The sequence below is a fragment of the Pongo pygmaeus genome, chromosome 15 (assembly GCF_028885625.2).
Source record: "Pongo pygmaeus isolate AG05252 chromosome 15, NHGRI_mPonPyg2-v2.0_pri, whole genome shotgun sequence".
In the NCBI taxonomy this organism is placed as follows: domain Eukaryota; kingdom Metazoa; phylum Chordata; class Mammalia; order Primates; family Hominidae; genus Pongo; species Pongo pygmaeus.
Window position 1 is genome coordinate 69,314,273 of NC_072388.2, and position 14,597 is coordinate 69,328,869.

General features: G+C 38.3%; 1 protein-coding gene across 1 annotated transcript in view; it reads right to left on the minus strand.

Moving 5' to 3' along the window:
• Positions 1–3,389: 3,389 nt before the first annotated feature.
• Positions 3,390–14,597, minus strand: part of SYNJ2BP (synaptojanin 2 binding protein) — a 51,568-nt gene continuing 40,360 nt past the window's right edge. The window contains exons 3-4 of the mRNA XM_054447391.2: positions 12,616–12,711; positions 3,390–10,060 (exon numbers count right to left, since the gene is read on the minus strand). Coding sequence (XP_054303366.1) covers positions 9,920–10,060; positions 12,616–12,711 — 237 coding nt within the window. The 3' untranslated portion in view covers positions 3,390–9,919. The remainder of the gene's footprint in view (positions 10,061–12,615; positions 12,712–14,597) is intronic.

Genomic DNA, 14,597 nt, shown 5'->3' on the forward strand with positions numbered 1-14,597 from the left:
TGAGACTTCTTTTTGTTGTCTTCAGACTTACAAACCTTAAACTGGAGTCCTTAGTCCTACTTTTTCCCTCTGTCTCAGTTACTCTCAAACTTTAGTGTGCACTACAATCCCTGGGAGAGCATTAAAACAGACTGCTGGGCCCCATCACCAGAGTTTCAGATTTAGTAGATCAGGGATGGGGACTGAAAATCTGCCCTTCTAACAAGCTTCTGGGTGATGCTGCTGGTCTGAGGACCACACTCTGACAACCACTGCTCCATTCTCTTTCCCTAGGTAAACTCCACTTTCACACTGGCTTCAAATTTTATCACAGCATGGAAGACTTCTGGTACACTTCCAGGAGCCTGAACAGTTTTCTAACACCTCAAGGTCAACATGCCACCAAGGTTTATTTTAATCCTTTTCTCCATTGAATCTAATTTCTATGGCTAGAACTAGAGTAGCTAAGGGTTGGTCTAGTTCAGTCCAACTTGAAACCAGTTAAAATTGTCCTTGATATTGTTCAGCTAGAAAATCAACTGTTTCTTCTTTAATGCACTTTCTCTTATGATAGTGATCATGAACATTCCAAGTTTAGAATTATTGCTGTATTTGCCTTATTACTTTGTATGGAGTATAAGATATGGGGTAAATGGGACCATGTCTAATACATTTCTGTTTTCCATGACTTCCTTCATAGTACAAAACCACAATGCATAATTTTCTGGAAAAACAAATGAAATGACAGGAGCAGCCAGAAGTGGTAGCTCACATCTGTAATCCCAGACCTTTGAGAGGCCAAGGCGGGAGGATCACTTGAACCCAGGAGTTTGAGACCAGCCTGAGCATCAGAGCAAGACCCTGTCTTAAAAAAATAATAAAACACAAACAAACAAACAAAAAAAAACAAGGAAATGGCAGGATCTTCCCATATCATGCTATACAGTGAAGGATGAAGAATACATGGCTCACTGCAGCCTCAACTTCCCAGGCTCAAGTGATCCTCCCACCTCAGCCTCCTGAGTAGCTGGGACAACAGGTCCATGTCAGCACACCTGGCTATTTTTTTTTTCATTTTTTGTAGAGACAGGGTCTCATTATGTTGCCCAGGCTGGTCCCAAATTCCTGGGCGCAAGCAGTCCTCCCACCTTGGCCTCCCAAAGTGCTGGGATTTCAGGCATGAGCCACCATGCCCGGCCAGTAATTCTCAAACCAAACAAAAACCTGCTTTGTAACACTTTGGAGAGAATCAAAGGTAACTATTCCATACAAAAGTGCTAGAGGTCTCTTCTATACAGACAAAAGAAACCGAAAGGAATTCAAAGACAACGGCAATGTCTTAAAGTACACTATTACCTGGATTACAAATTTCATCAGATAGAGCAAAGCAGGAACTCTAGCCTGCTGGTTGTCACAGGGTGAAGCCCTATCTGAAAGCTTTCTGTCTAAATATTGTTAATTAACTAGGGTTTCCTTTTTGGGTAGGTGGATGGGTGCTTTTGTAATATAAATCAGTGGTGAAACAGGATTTTATCTATCGAACTTTATGTTTAAAAAAAAACTTTACAGAAACACTTATATTTAGAAATATGAAGACAAATGTTTGAATTGAGAGCAAGTGAAGTGCACTTTTATCTCAAGATAAACTTCCTGGAAAGGAAACCATTAAAAAATGTCCTGTCTGTATGTGTGCTTTGTGTTGTTTTAAATGCTTGAATAACATCTATTGTCTACCACTGGTTTAAGAAAAAAAAGATTAGTCAAATACCATTGTACACACAAAGTTTCCTATAAAACAAAACACAATGCACATCCAATAGAATGGGAACTTGATGCCTCAAAAATGAATCTGTTTCCTAAAATAATCAATTCCAAATCAAATAACATTTTGAATAACCCCCAAACTGAGGAGGATATCAAAATAGAACTTATGTTATATGGCAGTTAATAAAAAGGAAAAAACTTCATATGAAGTCCTATGATTGCACATGACTGAAAACAAATATCCAACTTATGAAAAGGAAAAGAACAACAAAAAAAAGCCCAAAACCAAAAACACAAACAAAGGAAAGCATAACGAGGGAATTAACCAAAATAAAAGCTAAATTAAAAAAATAGGAAACAAGCAAAAATACAAGGATTAGTAAAACCATCCCAGGTGATATCAGCAGAACAAACAGTCAATTGACAGAATCTTTTTAAAAATTATTAATATGCTTTAAGCCACTTAAGTTTTGCAGTGGTTTGTTACATAATTGGTAACTGACACACCTTTGCCTATCAAGAAAGAACATGGCCATTCTATACATACTATAGACTACCAATTTGACTTTAGGCCTGAACTGCTTAACATGGGTGACAGAGCAATGATGACCAATGTAAACTGCCTTTTCTCTTCATATCAAAGTCAGCTATATGCAAACTAACTTAGAATAAAGGTCAACAATATTTAGTTCTGACAAGTCCTTTTTCGTCCTGTGGCACAAACCCACTTCTGCCTTCTATGTATCTTATAAAGCTTTGGGGGATGAAGGGGATACAAGTAAGATAGTAAATGTTGGCAATTGCTTGCAAACATTGCGAATAAATACACAATGATACTGCTACTGCTATTATAGAATATTTAACCTAGTGCAGTCAATTTCCTATTATCCATAATGGAAGGATGTGATAGCATGGTTGAATCAAATTGAGTATAGTAAACCTTAATTTTCTAGAATAGTGGAAGGGCAGTGGACCCCTCATTGGCTTGAAGTAAATTCCCAGGTCTGGAACTGACTAGTTATGTATCTTGAGCAAGTTATTAACTTCTTTAAGCATCAAGTTACCTCACCTATAAAAATGGAATATTGATACTGCCTTGCAGAGATATGAGAATTTGGCATTAAGTCATACAAAAGGGCAGCCTCATGCAGTGCCTGGTACCATGGGAAGTAGAGACAGTAAGGTGTTATAGTTATGAATGCAGGTTTTGAAGCCAGATTGCCTGGGTTTAAATCACAGCTTTGGCACTTAGTAGCTGTATAACTTGGGCAAGTTACTTAACCTCTCTATGCCTTTTATCTATAAAATGAAGATAACAACAGCAGTTATCTTAAGAGTTGTTTTGAGGCTTAAATAAATATTATACATGCAAAGGCCTTAGAACAAAAGCTGGAATATTGATAAGAGCTCCATAATTGTTAACAGGGTATCAATGTCCTGTTCCTTATCTCCTATGTCAAAGCCTCAAACTGATCATTTAGATTTCTTCCTCTTTCCACAATTCTGTCAGAGGTGTTACCCTAAGAATATCTAGTACATAGTAAGCACTTATTAGATACTTGTTGAATGAAGGAAAAAACCCTCATCTGGAAGAAAAAAAAAAAGAGATATTTAATCAACGGTCTTCAAAATAAGGTGAAAAAAGATTGTAAAGATTCAATGACAAAGTTTTATTAAATACCAATACTGGCTAGGAACAATTAGACACATTATTATCTCATTTGCTGTATCTGGTATCAAACAGCAAAGCCTGAAAGATTACCATAGATTTTGATGGCCTCATTAACATAATTAATCTGTAGCAACATTCCCTGGATAATAAATACAGTTTTATATCCATATGTTTTCTGTGTCTTCCAAGTTGCTACAGGGCTCTATTTGATCTGAGAAACTGACTGCTGTTTACATCCAGGTATGCAATGTGACATTAGAATTGAAGCAGAAAGGAAGCAAAACAAAATAGCGTTCATGAGGAAAACAATCTTCTAAGAACTAACATGGCCTGGAGGTAAAATGCAAATATATCCGGTAATAAGAAGCCCAGATTACTGCAGATAAAAGATTAAAATAGGATTCAATTATTCATCTCCATTTGCAAATCTACAAACTAGGAAGAAGGACTAATCCTTTTCCTGGGATTAGTAACTAAATTTTATGATTACAGCAAATATAAAGTTCTTTTGTAAATTATTGTTGGTTAATGATTGACTTGCATTGAGAACATACTTTAGCCCTCGCCCCTTTCATTCTCCCCCTGCAAGAACAAAGGGAAGATGAACAGTGAGGAAAATCTGGAAACAGGACCGAGTGTTTGCTATCACTTGATTCCTTTGAAGGAGCAATGCTTTCTCATAATATAGGTTTTATAGTATCATCAAGTCCATCAGTTAAGCAAATCAAGTGCTTTGTGTTCTGTATATAAATTACATAATACAAGAGTCTGTGGCAGTTAAGAATCTGGTTCTGCACTTTGGGAGGCTGAGATGGGTGGATCACGAGGTCAGGAATTCAAGACCAGCCTGGCCAAGATGCTGAAACCCCGTGTCTACTAAAAATACAAAAATTAGCCAGGCGTTGTGGCATGCACCTGTAATCCCAACTACTGGGGAGGCTGAGGCAGGAGAATCACTTGAACCCGGGCAGCAGAGATTGCAGTGAGCTGAGATCACGCCACTGCACTCCAGCCTAGGCGACAGAGCAAGACTCCGTCTCAAAAAAAAAAAAAAAAAAAGAAAGAAAAGAAAAGAATCTGGTTCTGATCAGAATTCCTTAAAATACTGTCTTCTATTTTATCACAATTGCCCTTTTGGATGTGAGTGCTGGTCTCAAAAAGATTTTTAGTTAAAAGAGGAACAGCAAAAGAGACTTACACCAAAATAGCAACCAACTCTAAAACTATTATAGGTGAGAGGTAGAGAGCTTCATAACTCAATCTTCTACTACTAGGTGATGTTAGAAAAATACTTTAACATCAAAATCACCTACAAATATTCCTCCACTTTCATATGCTGAGCAATGTCAGCTTAGAGTGACTAAGTCTTATTTATCTCTGTATCTTCAGCACCTAGCACATAGTAGGCACTCATTAGTTATTTGCTGAATGAGGGAAAAAAACCTTCATCTGACCAAGGATAAATTTCACTAAAATTGACTATAATAAAATCTGTATAGGCTCCACATGAAAACTACATGAACTTCACTTCCCCACATACCTGACAGCCTATATACTTCCTTATGTTTCATTTCTTTAAATATACTTTAAAAATTGCTTATTTGCACAATAAAAACAATGTCCACCATAAAAAAAAGTCTCTAGTTTAGAACTTTTGGAATTAGTCTCAGAATAACTCATCTGATTGGATTTGATATGAGATCATTCTCAGATTGTTCTGTGGAATCTCCCAATTCCAATAATGATGCTTGCAATATCCTTTAGCTGTCTATCAGTTCTTCTGGTCTTTATTCAGGCCCAAAGAGAGAAGAAAGAAGTAGACTAAGATAAAATGGGTAGTTTGTGTATTCATGTAGTGAATATATTCAAGACATAAACATGAGACAGAAAGGTCACTTCTGCAACAAACTAAGTCTGATCAGAGTTAAGTTAGCTTCCCTCTCTGAGCCTTGATTTTTCTCATCTCTAAGACAGATTCATCCTAGAAGCTCTCTGGTCCTTTGTAGCTTCAATGTTCTATGATTGGTTCTCATTTAATAGATGCACCAACTGAAACACTCACTAATCACACATTTTGCTGAAGGTTGATCAATCCTTAGCAAATCAGGAAGAAATGAATGTTCCACTTACTTCGTGCAGAAGCTCAGAAAGCTGGGCTCTAAAGGCCCAACTTTTTTTGCTGTTGTTGTTGTTGTTTTGCCTGAAGCAATGTATGTAATTTAATAATTTCAATAGTGTTTAGTTTAATTAAATAGTGTCTTGTTTAAATGCTATATAACATTTTCAACTGCGGCTGCACACCAGAATCACCCAATGAACTTTATTTTACTGCTGCTTGAGTCCCACCCTCAGAGGTTCCTTTTAATTGATCTGTGTGCAGCCTGGGCATGGGGACGTTTATAAGCTCTCCAGATGATTCTAACCTGAGCAAAGGGAATGATGATTGGCATAGAGCAATGAGTCTCAAACTTTAGCACGAATCAGTCACCTGGAAGGATTACTAAAACACAGATTGCGAGATGCCACGCTCAGAGTTTTTGATTCACTAGGTCTGGGACTTCTTTTTTCTTTTCTGGGAACTTGCTTTTTGTTTTTGTTTTTATTTTTTTTGAGACAAGGTCTCACTCCATTGCTCAGGCTAGAATGAAGTGGAGCAATCACGGCTCACTGCACCTCAATCTCCTGGGCTCAAGCAATCTTCCCATGTAGCTGGGCCTACAGGCATGCACCACTAATTTGTTTACTTTTAGTAAAGACGGGTTTCACCACGTTGTGCAGGCTGGTCTCAAACTCCTGAGCTCAAGTGACCCACCTGCCTAGGCCTCCTAGAGTGCTGGGATTACAGGCATGAGCCACCATGCCCAGCCTATGAACTTGCTTTTCTAACAAGTTCCCCAGTAATGCTGATGCTTTTGTCAGGACCTTGCTTTGAGAACCACTTCCAGTGAGAGAATATCATTGATGCTGGCATCTGAAGTCCTGAGTTTAAATCCTGATTCTATTATTACCACCTATGTAATCCTAGTCAAGTAATTTTTTCTCTCATTTTTAGTCTCTTTCTGACAATACTTAGATCCCAGAGTTGTGAGACATGAAATAATGTACCAATCAGAGTTTGGTACAGTCCCTGGCATAGAACACAATAACAAATATTAACTTCCTTTTTCCATTATACATGGCTAGATGGAACAATTAAGTTAAATCAATAACACATAAGTTGAAACTTCACAGGAAAACAAAGTACAGCTAGTTGAAGCAAACAATATCTTATAATTATACATGTAATACAGAATTATAAATATAGAGAAATGTTTTAAGTACTTAAAAATACCTTCCTTCAATTTTCAAAACTTTGAACGTAATAATTTAGGTAGTAGGAACATTAGATGCAATCTATAGAAGAAATATTAGACTCAATCTATGAAGAACATGTATTTTTTTAAAACCTATAATGAATTCTGATACCTCGTCTATAATTTTAGTTTTCTATAGAATCAATAATATAATTAGTGTACCTGCTTAAAACTGTATTACATTGATCTTCAATGCTATTTAATTTCTGAGAAAACCTAAGTTATAAGAGTACATCAGAATCCCTATTATCAACAAAAGCAAAACTTCTACCAACGACAGGATGGATACTTTTTAAACAAATTTACATATACCAACAAGCAAAAAACTAGAGCTTTCATTCTTGCTTGACATTTTTTCACTTTGTGCATCTCAAGGTTCTCTCAGGAATCAGTGTCCAAACCATGAGGTGAATCCTGGGAGATAAGCAAGCTTGCTGTAGAAGCCGCTGTACATGCCTTCAGAAACAGGAAGGGTACCAGAGGCTGTGCCCTCCTAGTGTGGCTGGTTGGAATGACAACTAGAATATTGTCCGTGTTTTTCTGTGGAACCTACAATGAGTCCAGTTGTCTGAGTCTCAAAGGTATTGAATAGTTGATTTCAAAAGGCACTTTATGTCAGGACTGTTTAAAGCAAGTTTCTCCCTATACCAATAGTGACCCAGAGGCAAGGTCTTACTGGATCTCTTATTTTCAAAAGCCTTCCCTTTCCAATCTAGCCTGATGCCATTATGTGACATCTTTTTTCCCCTGAATTTTTAAAAGAAAATGTGATTATCTGCATATCTTCTTTGTTGCTGCATCGTGTTTTGCATGGTACCTCTTTAATACTGTTTTCAATACTTAGCCTGCTGATATACTTTTAACTTCTCACCTGTTTATGAATTCTCTTAACTAGGCTGTGAGGTCCTTAAGGGTCTTTAACTTGTCCCTTTCCTCCACGTAACTTTCTCAAATGCCCCAGTTCTCAGTAACTTTTCTCTTTTGCTGTCTGTAATATAAACATGACCCCTACTTACACTGTCCTACCTATGTGGCCAATAAGAGTGTTGTCTTCGCAGTTGGAACCCAAAAGCCCTACGGGATGGAGGATATGCACTGTACTTCTTTGTAAAAGTGTCTTGACAAAGCTGATGTCCAATCAACATTTGTTTAATTATCAGACTGTCCAAGCTAGAAATGAAATACAGTTGATTGCCTGAGTCCTGATAATCTTGCTGCCAAAATTATAAAAGGCCTATAGTATGGCCAATATATTTGGCTAATGGAAATGATTTTCTTAAAGCCAGAAAATTCAGCTACCCATAGTGCTTAAAACGAGCCTTAAAAGAACATGAACAGGATGGTTCCCACCTTATCGAGATCACTGGCATTCCATAGTATCCATTCATTCATATCCTCCTCCTAGGCTGCATGAAACACCTACCACATTTCCCTACCTCCTAAAGCAAACAAAACTCTTTTCCTCCCTCTTGCTGCAAAAAGGTTTATTAATTAAAAGCCATATGTAGTGTATAAAGCCTTTCAAAAATACTAGCAATCCATGCCTTTTTTTTTTTTTTTTTTTTTTTTTTTTTTTTTTTGAGATGGAGTCTTGCTCTGTAGCCCAGGCTGGAGTGCAGTGGCATGATCTTGGCTCACTGCAACCTCTGCCTCCCAGGTCCTGGTTCAAGCAGTTCTCCTGCCTCAGCCTCCTGAGTAACTGGAATTACAGGAACGTGCCACCATGTCCAGGTAATTTTTGCATTTTCAGTAGACATGGGGTTTCACCATGTTGGCCAGGCTGGTCTTGACCTCCTGACCTTGTGATCTGCCTGCCTCGGCCTCCCAAAGTGCTGAGATGACAGGTGTGAGCTGCTGCGCCCGGCCTCATTTTAACTAAATCTGAAGCAGAGTTGATTTGATGCCCATCCTGCCTGGGAGGCAGTTCCTTCCCTCAGCTTTGTTTGTTACTAGAAACCAAAAAGTAGCCTGAGAGGGTTCAGGTGCCACCTTAGAGGCATTACCTTATCTTTTGTCCTTTTAGAGTTTTCTTGCTGGGGTGTTTGGCTCCAGCACTATAGCCCTTACCACAATCATTCCACCTGATTCTTCAATACGACTCTGAAGTATCAAAAAAGTCCCCAGTGCAGCCCAGAGATTGGTACGATTTACCTTTACACCTCAAAATTTTTTAGATGTGAGCAGCGCTGGATTATGGCAATTTACCTTATAATAACTCACCGTAGTTGGTTGTTATAAGAATAAATATTGTTCTTCTAAGATTTTTAATTAGTTGCTTCAGTTATTACATTTTTTTCTATTTTTTTTTTTAAATAGAGATGAGGTTTTGCTATGTTGCCCAGGCTGGTCTTGAACTCCTGGACTCAAGCAATCTCCCACTTCAGGCTACCAAAGTGCTGGGATTTACAGGCATGAGCCACCTCTCCCAGTCTCAGTTATTATTTTAATAAATGAGACTGAACGTCTTCTTATAAGGCTCACTCCCTTGTTCCTACTACATTTGCTCTGTAAGTATCTCTTTAAATTCTTCAGTTAACATCATCCCTTTTATCAGAAACCTAGACACCATAAAGTAGCTTTCTCACCTTTAATTCTCCATAGGTATCACTATTATACTATAATATTTGCATATGTATGTGTATATATGTATTTGCTTTTTTAAAAAAGTAAAAATGCTCTTCTCACTCTCCTTTGTCTGATATAGGCACCCAGGTATGTAGTTAGAAATTAAATAAAGGCCACAATAATTTCCCAAGGAAGATCATTAAAAAGAAAAATCCTTTCTTCCTCTAATACCACATAGCTGGCCTTTATGGCATGCCAGCTAAGAAAAAAGGTATCGCCTATGGTGACAGGAAGACTCAATCTTTCTCTCTTTGGGTTGTAGCTGAATTTCTATCGAAAGTCCTAGTAAAATATGTAACTCCTCATTTGTTCTAAGCAAGTCTTTTCTTCAGTTTTCCTTCAAACAATACCTTTACTTTCCCATTAGAATATGAAGAATTGGAGATTGTGAACAGCAAGGTTTGGGGTGGGTATCAGTCACTTCAAATCTGGCTACGCAGAGAGAGGGAAAGACATGGCAGAATAGCAGGGGTGAAGGGTGAGTGAAATGTATCTTCATTGGAAGTATTGAAAGAGAGCAAGTTTTTCAAAGTTGTTGCCGGTATCTCATGAAAGCCCAGGCTGCTACCATGGTGAGGGCAAACACTGGCACCAGCACCATAAATATGGGAATACCACTTGGGTCCCCTTCACCTCGATGTCCTATAGGTCCATTCTGCACCTGTAACTGGAAGGGAAAGAAAAATGTTAACTCTAGTGACTAATGTGTGTTTGCAACTGAAACGCCCAGGTTGATACATCACCTGGGTTTGTAGACTCTAGACCACCCAAAACTGTAACCCCCAGCAATACCTAGCAGAAGGAGTCCTCTCTTTGTCCTGAGCTGATGCATCAGTGTCACAGGATCTTTGGAAAGAAAATAGGTCTGATGGGGAGGCATTTAACCTTGCTGACCTAAAGGGACCCCTGAGGGCAAGTCAGGTAATTTCTGTTTCTGTACTGCCTCTACCTTGCTATTTGTGTATCGTATCAGGAAAATGAAGACATGAGATAAAACCTATGATCTTATAGGGAACTTGGATATTACTTGGTGAGGAAGAAGGGGGATCTTTCTGGAAATGTTTACTTAGATAATCAGTCATCAAAATGTAGTAAGAGCAGATGTGGGCAATGTCAACATAGGTGCAATACCAACATACGTCCAATGCCATTACTTGAAAAATGCTTTCCAAATCCCAGAAGACACCCAACTCCCTCCAAAGATGGGGTTTTGCCCTTCATCTGCTCATTTCTAATACTAGAGAGAGATGAAGGTGACTATATATGGAACAGATGTAAAAAAGCAAAAAGAAATTATATCCTAGTGGTTATAATTTTCTATTGGCTAAGTGTTTCCTTTTGAGGCTGGATGGTCTTCATTTTAGTGATGGGTTTTCAGGGTAGCTCTTCTTAATATCAACTTTTAGTGGCTAACTTGCAATAATTATGGCACCATCGTATTTCAGTTAGAGTTAACTTCCTCATTATAAAACTGACACTTCAATCTGAAAGGCAAGACTGCATGAAATACCATTATACCCTCTATTCCACCTCTACGTTTTTCATTCATTTGCTGATGAGCTGTCCTGAAAGGACATGCTCAATAGGAAGCCATGGTTTTTAGGGCTAGGCCAATTCCCTGAACATAAGGGTCTTTTTTATTAGGAATTATTTACGGACGTTTCCTTAAAAGTGAACACTGGAAATAACTTCTCACATACCTTCCAAAAGAACTGTAATCATATTGAAGTGTGTCCCTATATTTACTTGTTTTTATCTACTGCACAAATGCTCCCATGCTTTAGAAAGAGAAGAGCCAAGGCAGAAGCAACTGATGACCAATATTATCTCTTATTAACCTGTTTTCTAATCCATTACACCCAGATTCTGCTTGCAACTGGTTGTTTTCTCAGGTACCTTCACGTTCTGCCTTCTCTACTTTTTTAGGAACTCCTCTAAATGTTCTTAAGTTTCTAAATCCTTAGCCACTGAGTGAGGAAAAGAGTGCACCTGTTTAAGAAGTAGCAAATTGATTTAATTTAAAGGCACATGGAACCTGTTTTGTGAATATGCTCAGAAATTCTCAATGCTATAGGAGGAATTATATCTACCCAGGCTTCCCTTTACATCATCATCCAAATTATAAAACAACTAGGAAATAAGAAACAGATGCAGGGATAGGTGCTGCCTTGACTGAATTCTGAATTCCATTTCCTTTTTCCTGGAGTTCTCCTATGAACACTAAAGATTTGGTTAAGAGGGTCACCAAGTTGATAAATGAAGGGTTCATGGCAGTGACAGGGAAAAGCATATAGTGGGTACCAGAAAACCCACCATCTTTGTAGTGTTTTATCCAGTGGTTTTATAAATAAGTTTTCAAGGGTAGACATATGGTTCCTTCCCTACCAAAAAGTAAAACTGGCTACATTTTTTTTACCATCTTTTTAATTAATTAACTAATTAATTTATTTTCCATTGGTTCATGTCACTCTTAAAATTTTTTATTTATTTTTATTATTATCATTTTTTTAAGAGATGAGGTCTCTCTATGTTGCCCAGGCTGGTCTTGAACTCCCGGGCTCAAGCAATCATACCACCTTGGCCCCCCAAAGGGCTGAGAGTACAGATGTGAGTCACCACACCTGGCTTTTCTTTAATCATCTGTTTTAATTTGGTTGTCAAGCTTCATCTTTAAGACATATTACCTTGAAGCAAGGACCTTGGTTATAAGCCACACTGTTGTGAATTTCTCTTTTTTTTTCTTTTTTTCTTTTTTTTTTTTTGAGACAGGGTCTCACTCTCTTGCCCAGGCTGGAGTATAGTGGTATGATCTTGGCTCACTGCAACCTCCACCTCCTGGGCTCAAGCAATCCTCCCACCTTAGCATCCCAAGTAGCTGAGACTACAGGTGTGCACCACCGTGCCTGAATTTTTTGTATTTTTAGTAGAGATCAGGTTTTGCTATGTTGGCCAGGCTGGTCTCGAACTCCTGGCCTGAAGTGATCCACCCACCTTGGCCTCCCAAAGTGTTGGGATTACAGGTGTGAGCCACCGTGCCTGGCCTGAATGTCCTTCAATGATAAGCAGAAGTACCAATGGACCCCTCCCTTTGCCTGAGAAACTCTTCAGGGGAGTGAGGGTAAAACAAACAAAAAGCAACACTGAAGATTACACACATTGGGTTTATTCAGAAGTACAGTGCAAAAGCCTGGTGCCAGGTTTCTGGCTCGAAGTGATACCTACCCTGTGCTGCACTCTCAGAGACACAGCATAGCCTGCATTACGAAAGAGGTCTACAGCATCCTGGTGCAGCAAGTTCTTTAGGTCTTGGCCATTTACCTGTCAAAACACCAAAGAAGAGTAGTAAGAAAGGAAGAAGGCCATTATAAGTCAACAATTTATTTTCAAATGGCCAAACATTAAATAACAAACTCCTTCAGAGCAAATTGCAAGGACTAGGAGTATGGGCAAAGTTACTTAGAGCTCAGAACTTAGAACTTTTTTCATTTTCAAAACTATGTTTTCCTAGAACTGAAGTTCCACAGGCCATCTGAAGAGAACCTAGGTAAAATAAAAAGTGGTCTCTCCTTCCTCTTAGCTTCTATGCCTGTCTCGTTTTGACACTTGGGAATCTGTTACTGTATTAGTTTTTCTTCCATGAGTGTTAACCTGCTTCCTTACAGATAGCATGGTCTTCCAGGTTACCACCCTATCCTTTATATTCCTAAGCCCTGGCATTGCCAGCTGCAACTGTAGAAATATAACTCTATGAAACTCTCCACCAATTTATTTTGATGTCATATAAATCTATACTAGCCCATTCTATTGGGCTTTTCACAGTGAACAACTTCCTGTGATTCCACGGATACTCCTATCCATTATATCCAAATTAGTAAATTAGTCATTTTTTAATCAAAATTTAGTAAAAACCATATTCCTGTGATGATATAAATCCTTAAAAAAATTTCAGTGTAGGTCACTCCTACCACTTAGAGGTGAGAGATGTGAAGGAATACTTGTATTAATACTTTTTGCAGTTAGGAGTGACATCGGCCACAAGTAATAATCTATCCTATGCTGTATTCAGTGGCACAGCACAGCCCACTTAGTGCAAGATTACATATCTTTTATACATGTCAATGTCATCGTTAACAGTAGCAGCAATAAGAACATCTGATATATTTATTTTGATAGGTTCTGTACTTTACATACATTATTTCTTTTAATTCTCATGATAACCCTATGAGGTAGACATTATTTTTATCTCGTTTCCACAGATAAAGAAACTTGAAGCTCAGTGAGATTCGTGCTGGAGCTAGGGCTAGGATTTGTAAATAATGAAATAAAGATCAAAGTGTCCTTGCATTTCACTGTTCCTTCTGCACTGTTATTCTTCCATCTTGACTCACCAACTATCCTCTGCTCAGCTAATGCTCAAGTCACTCCCTTATTCAACTCTCTCATTTTCTTTGTCACAATCTTCCTTCTCCAAGGCACTCATAATCTTCCCTCTACTCTCTCTCTTGCCAATACACTTGGTGAATGAATCTACCAACACTTGTGCCCTATAGACAGTCTATCTTTGTAAACCAATAGTTTCCAACTCCATTCCACTTCAGTCACCAATTGACGTAAACTTAGACTTCAATATTAGACATGCTTCAGCTCCAATATCTCAAACTCTTAAAAAACCTGAAAACAATTTCCACTCTTTTCACACTTTCTATTCATCTACTGAATTTCCTCCTTGTAACCTTTTTAGACTTTACTTGCATCCTTGCTCTTCTAGGAGTTCCTGTTGTAATCTCAACAAAGCACTTGGTAAATCATTAGAATCCTTTGTCCCCATGATCTTCTGCCATCTTTCCAGTCCTGGGCCATATTCTGCAATCCTTTTCTTGCCATCATAGAGTTGAATATTCTGGGAGAAAGGTATATTCTGGGAGAAAGGTATATTCTCATTCTCCACCATAGGCCCATACTAGCTGACTCCAGCTCATCCTTAAAACCCCTTCTACTCATTTACTGAACTCCTTAATAAACACGCAGTGATAGCTGTTCCAGACCTTTTTCCACCACCAGCTCCAACCCCATTTCTACCTCTCTCCCTAGCTGATTCCTTTATCTTTTGTGAGAACACTGAGGACTTCTGATAAATGCTTTCTACATTTTCTTTCCTTCTCCCTCAAAGTTTCTTTATATCTTCTCACTACTCCTTTCCCCTA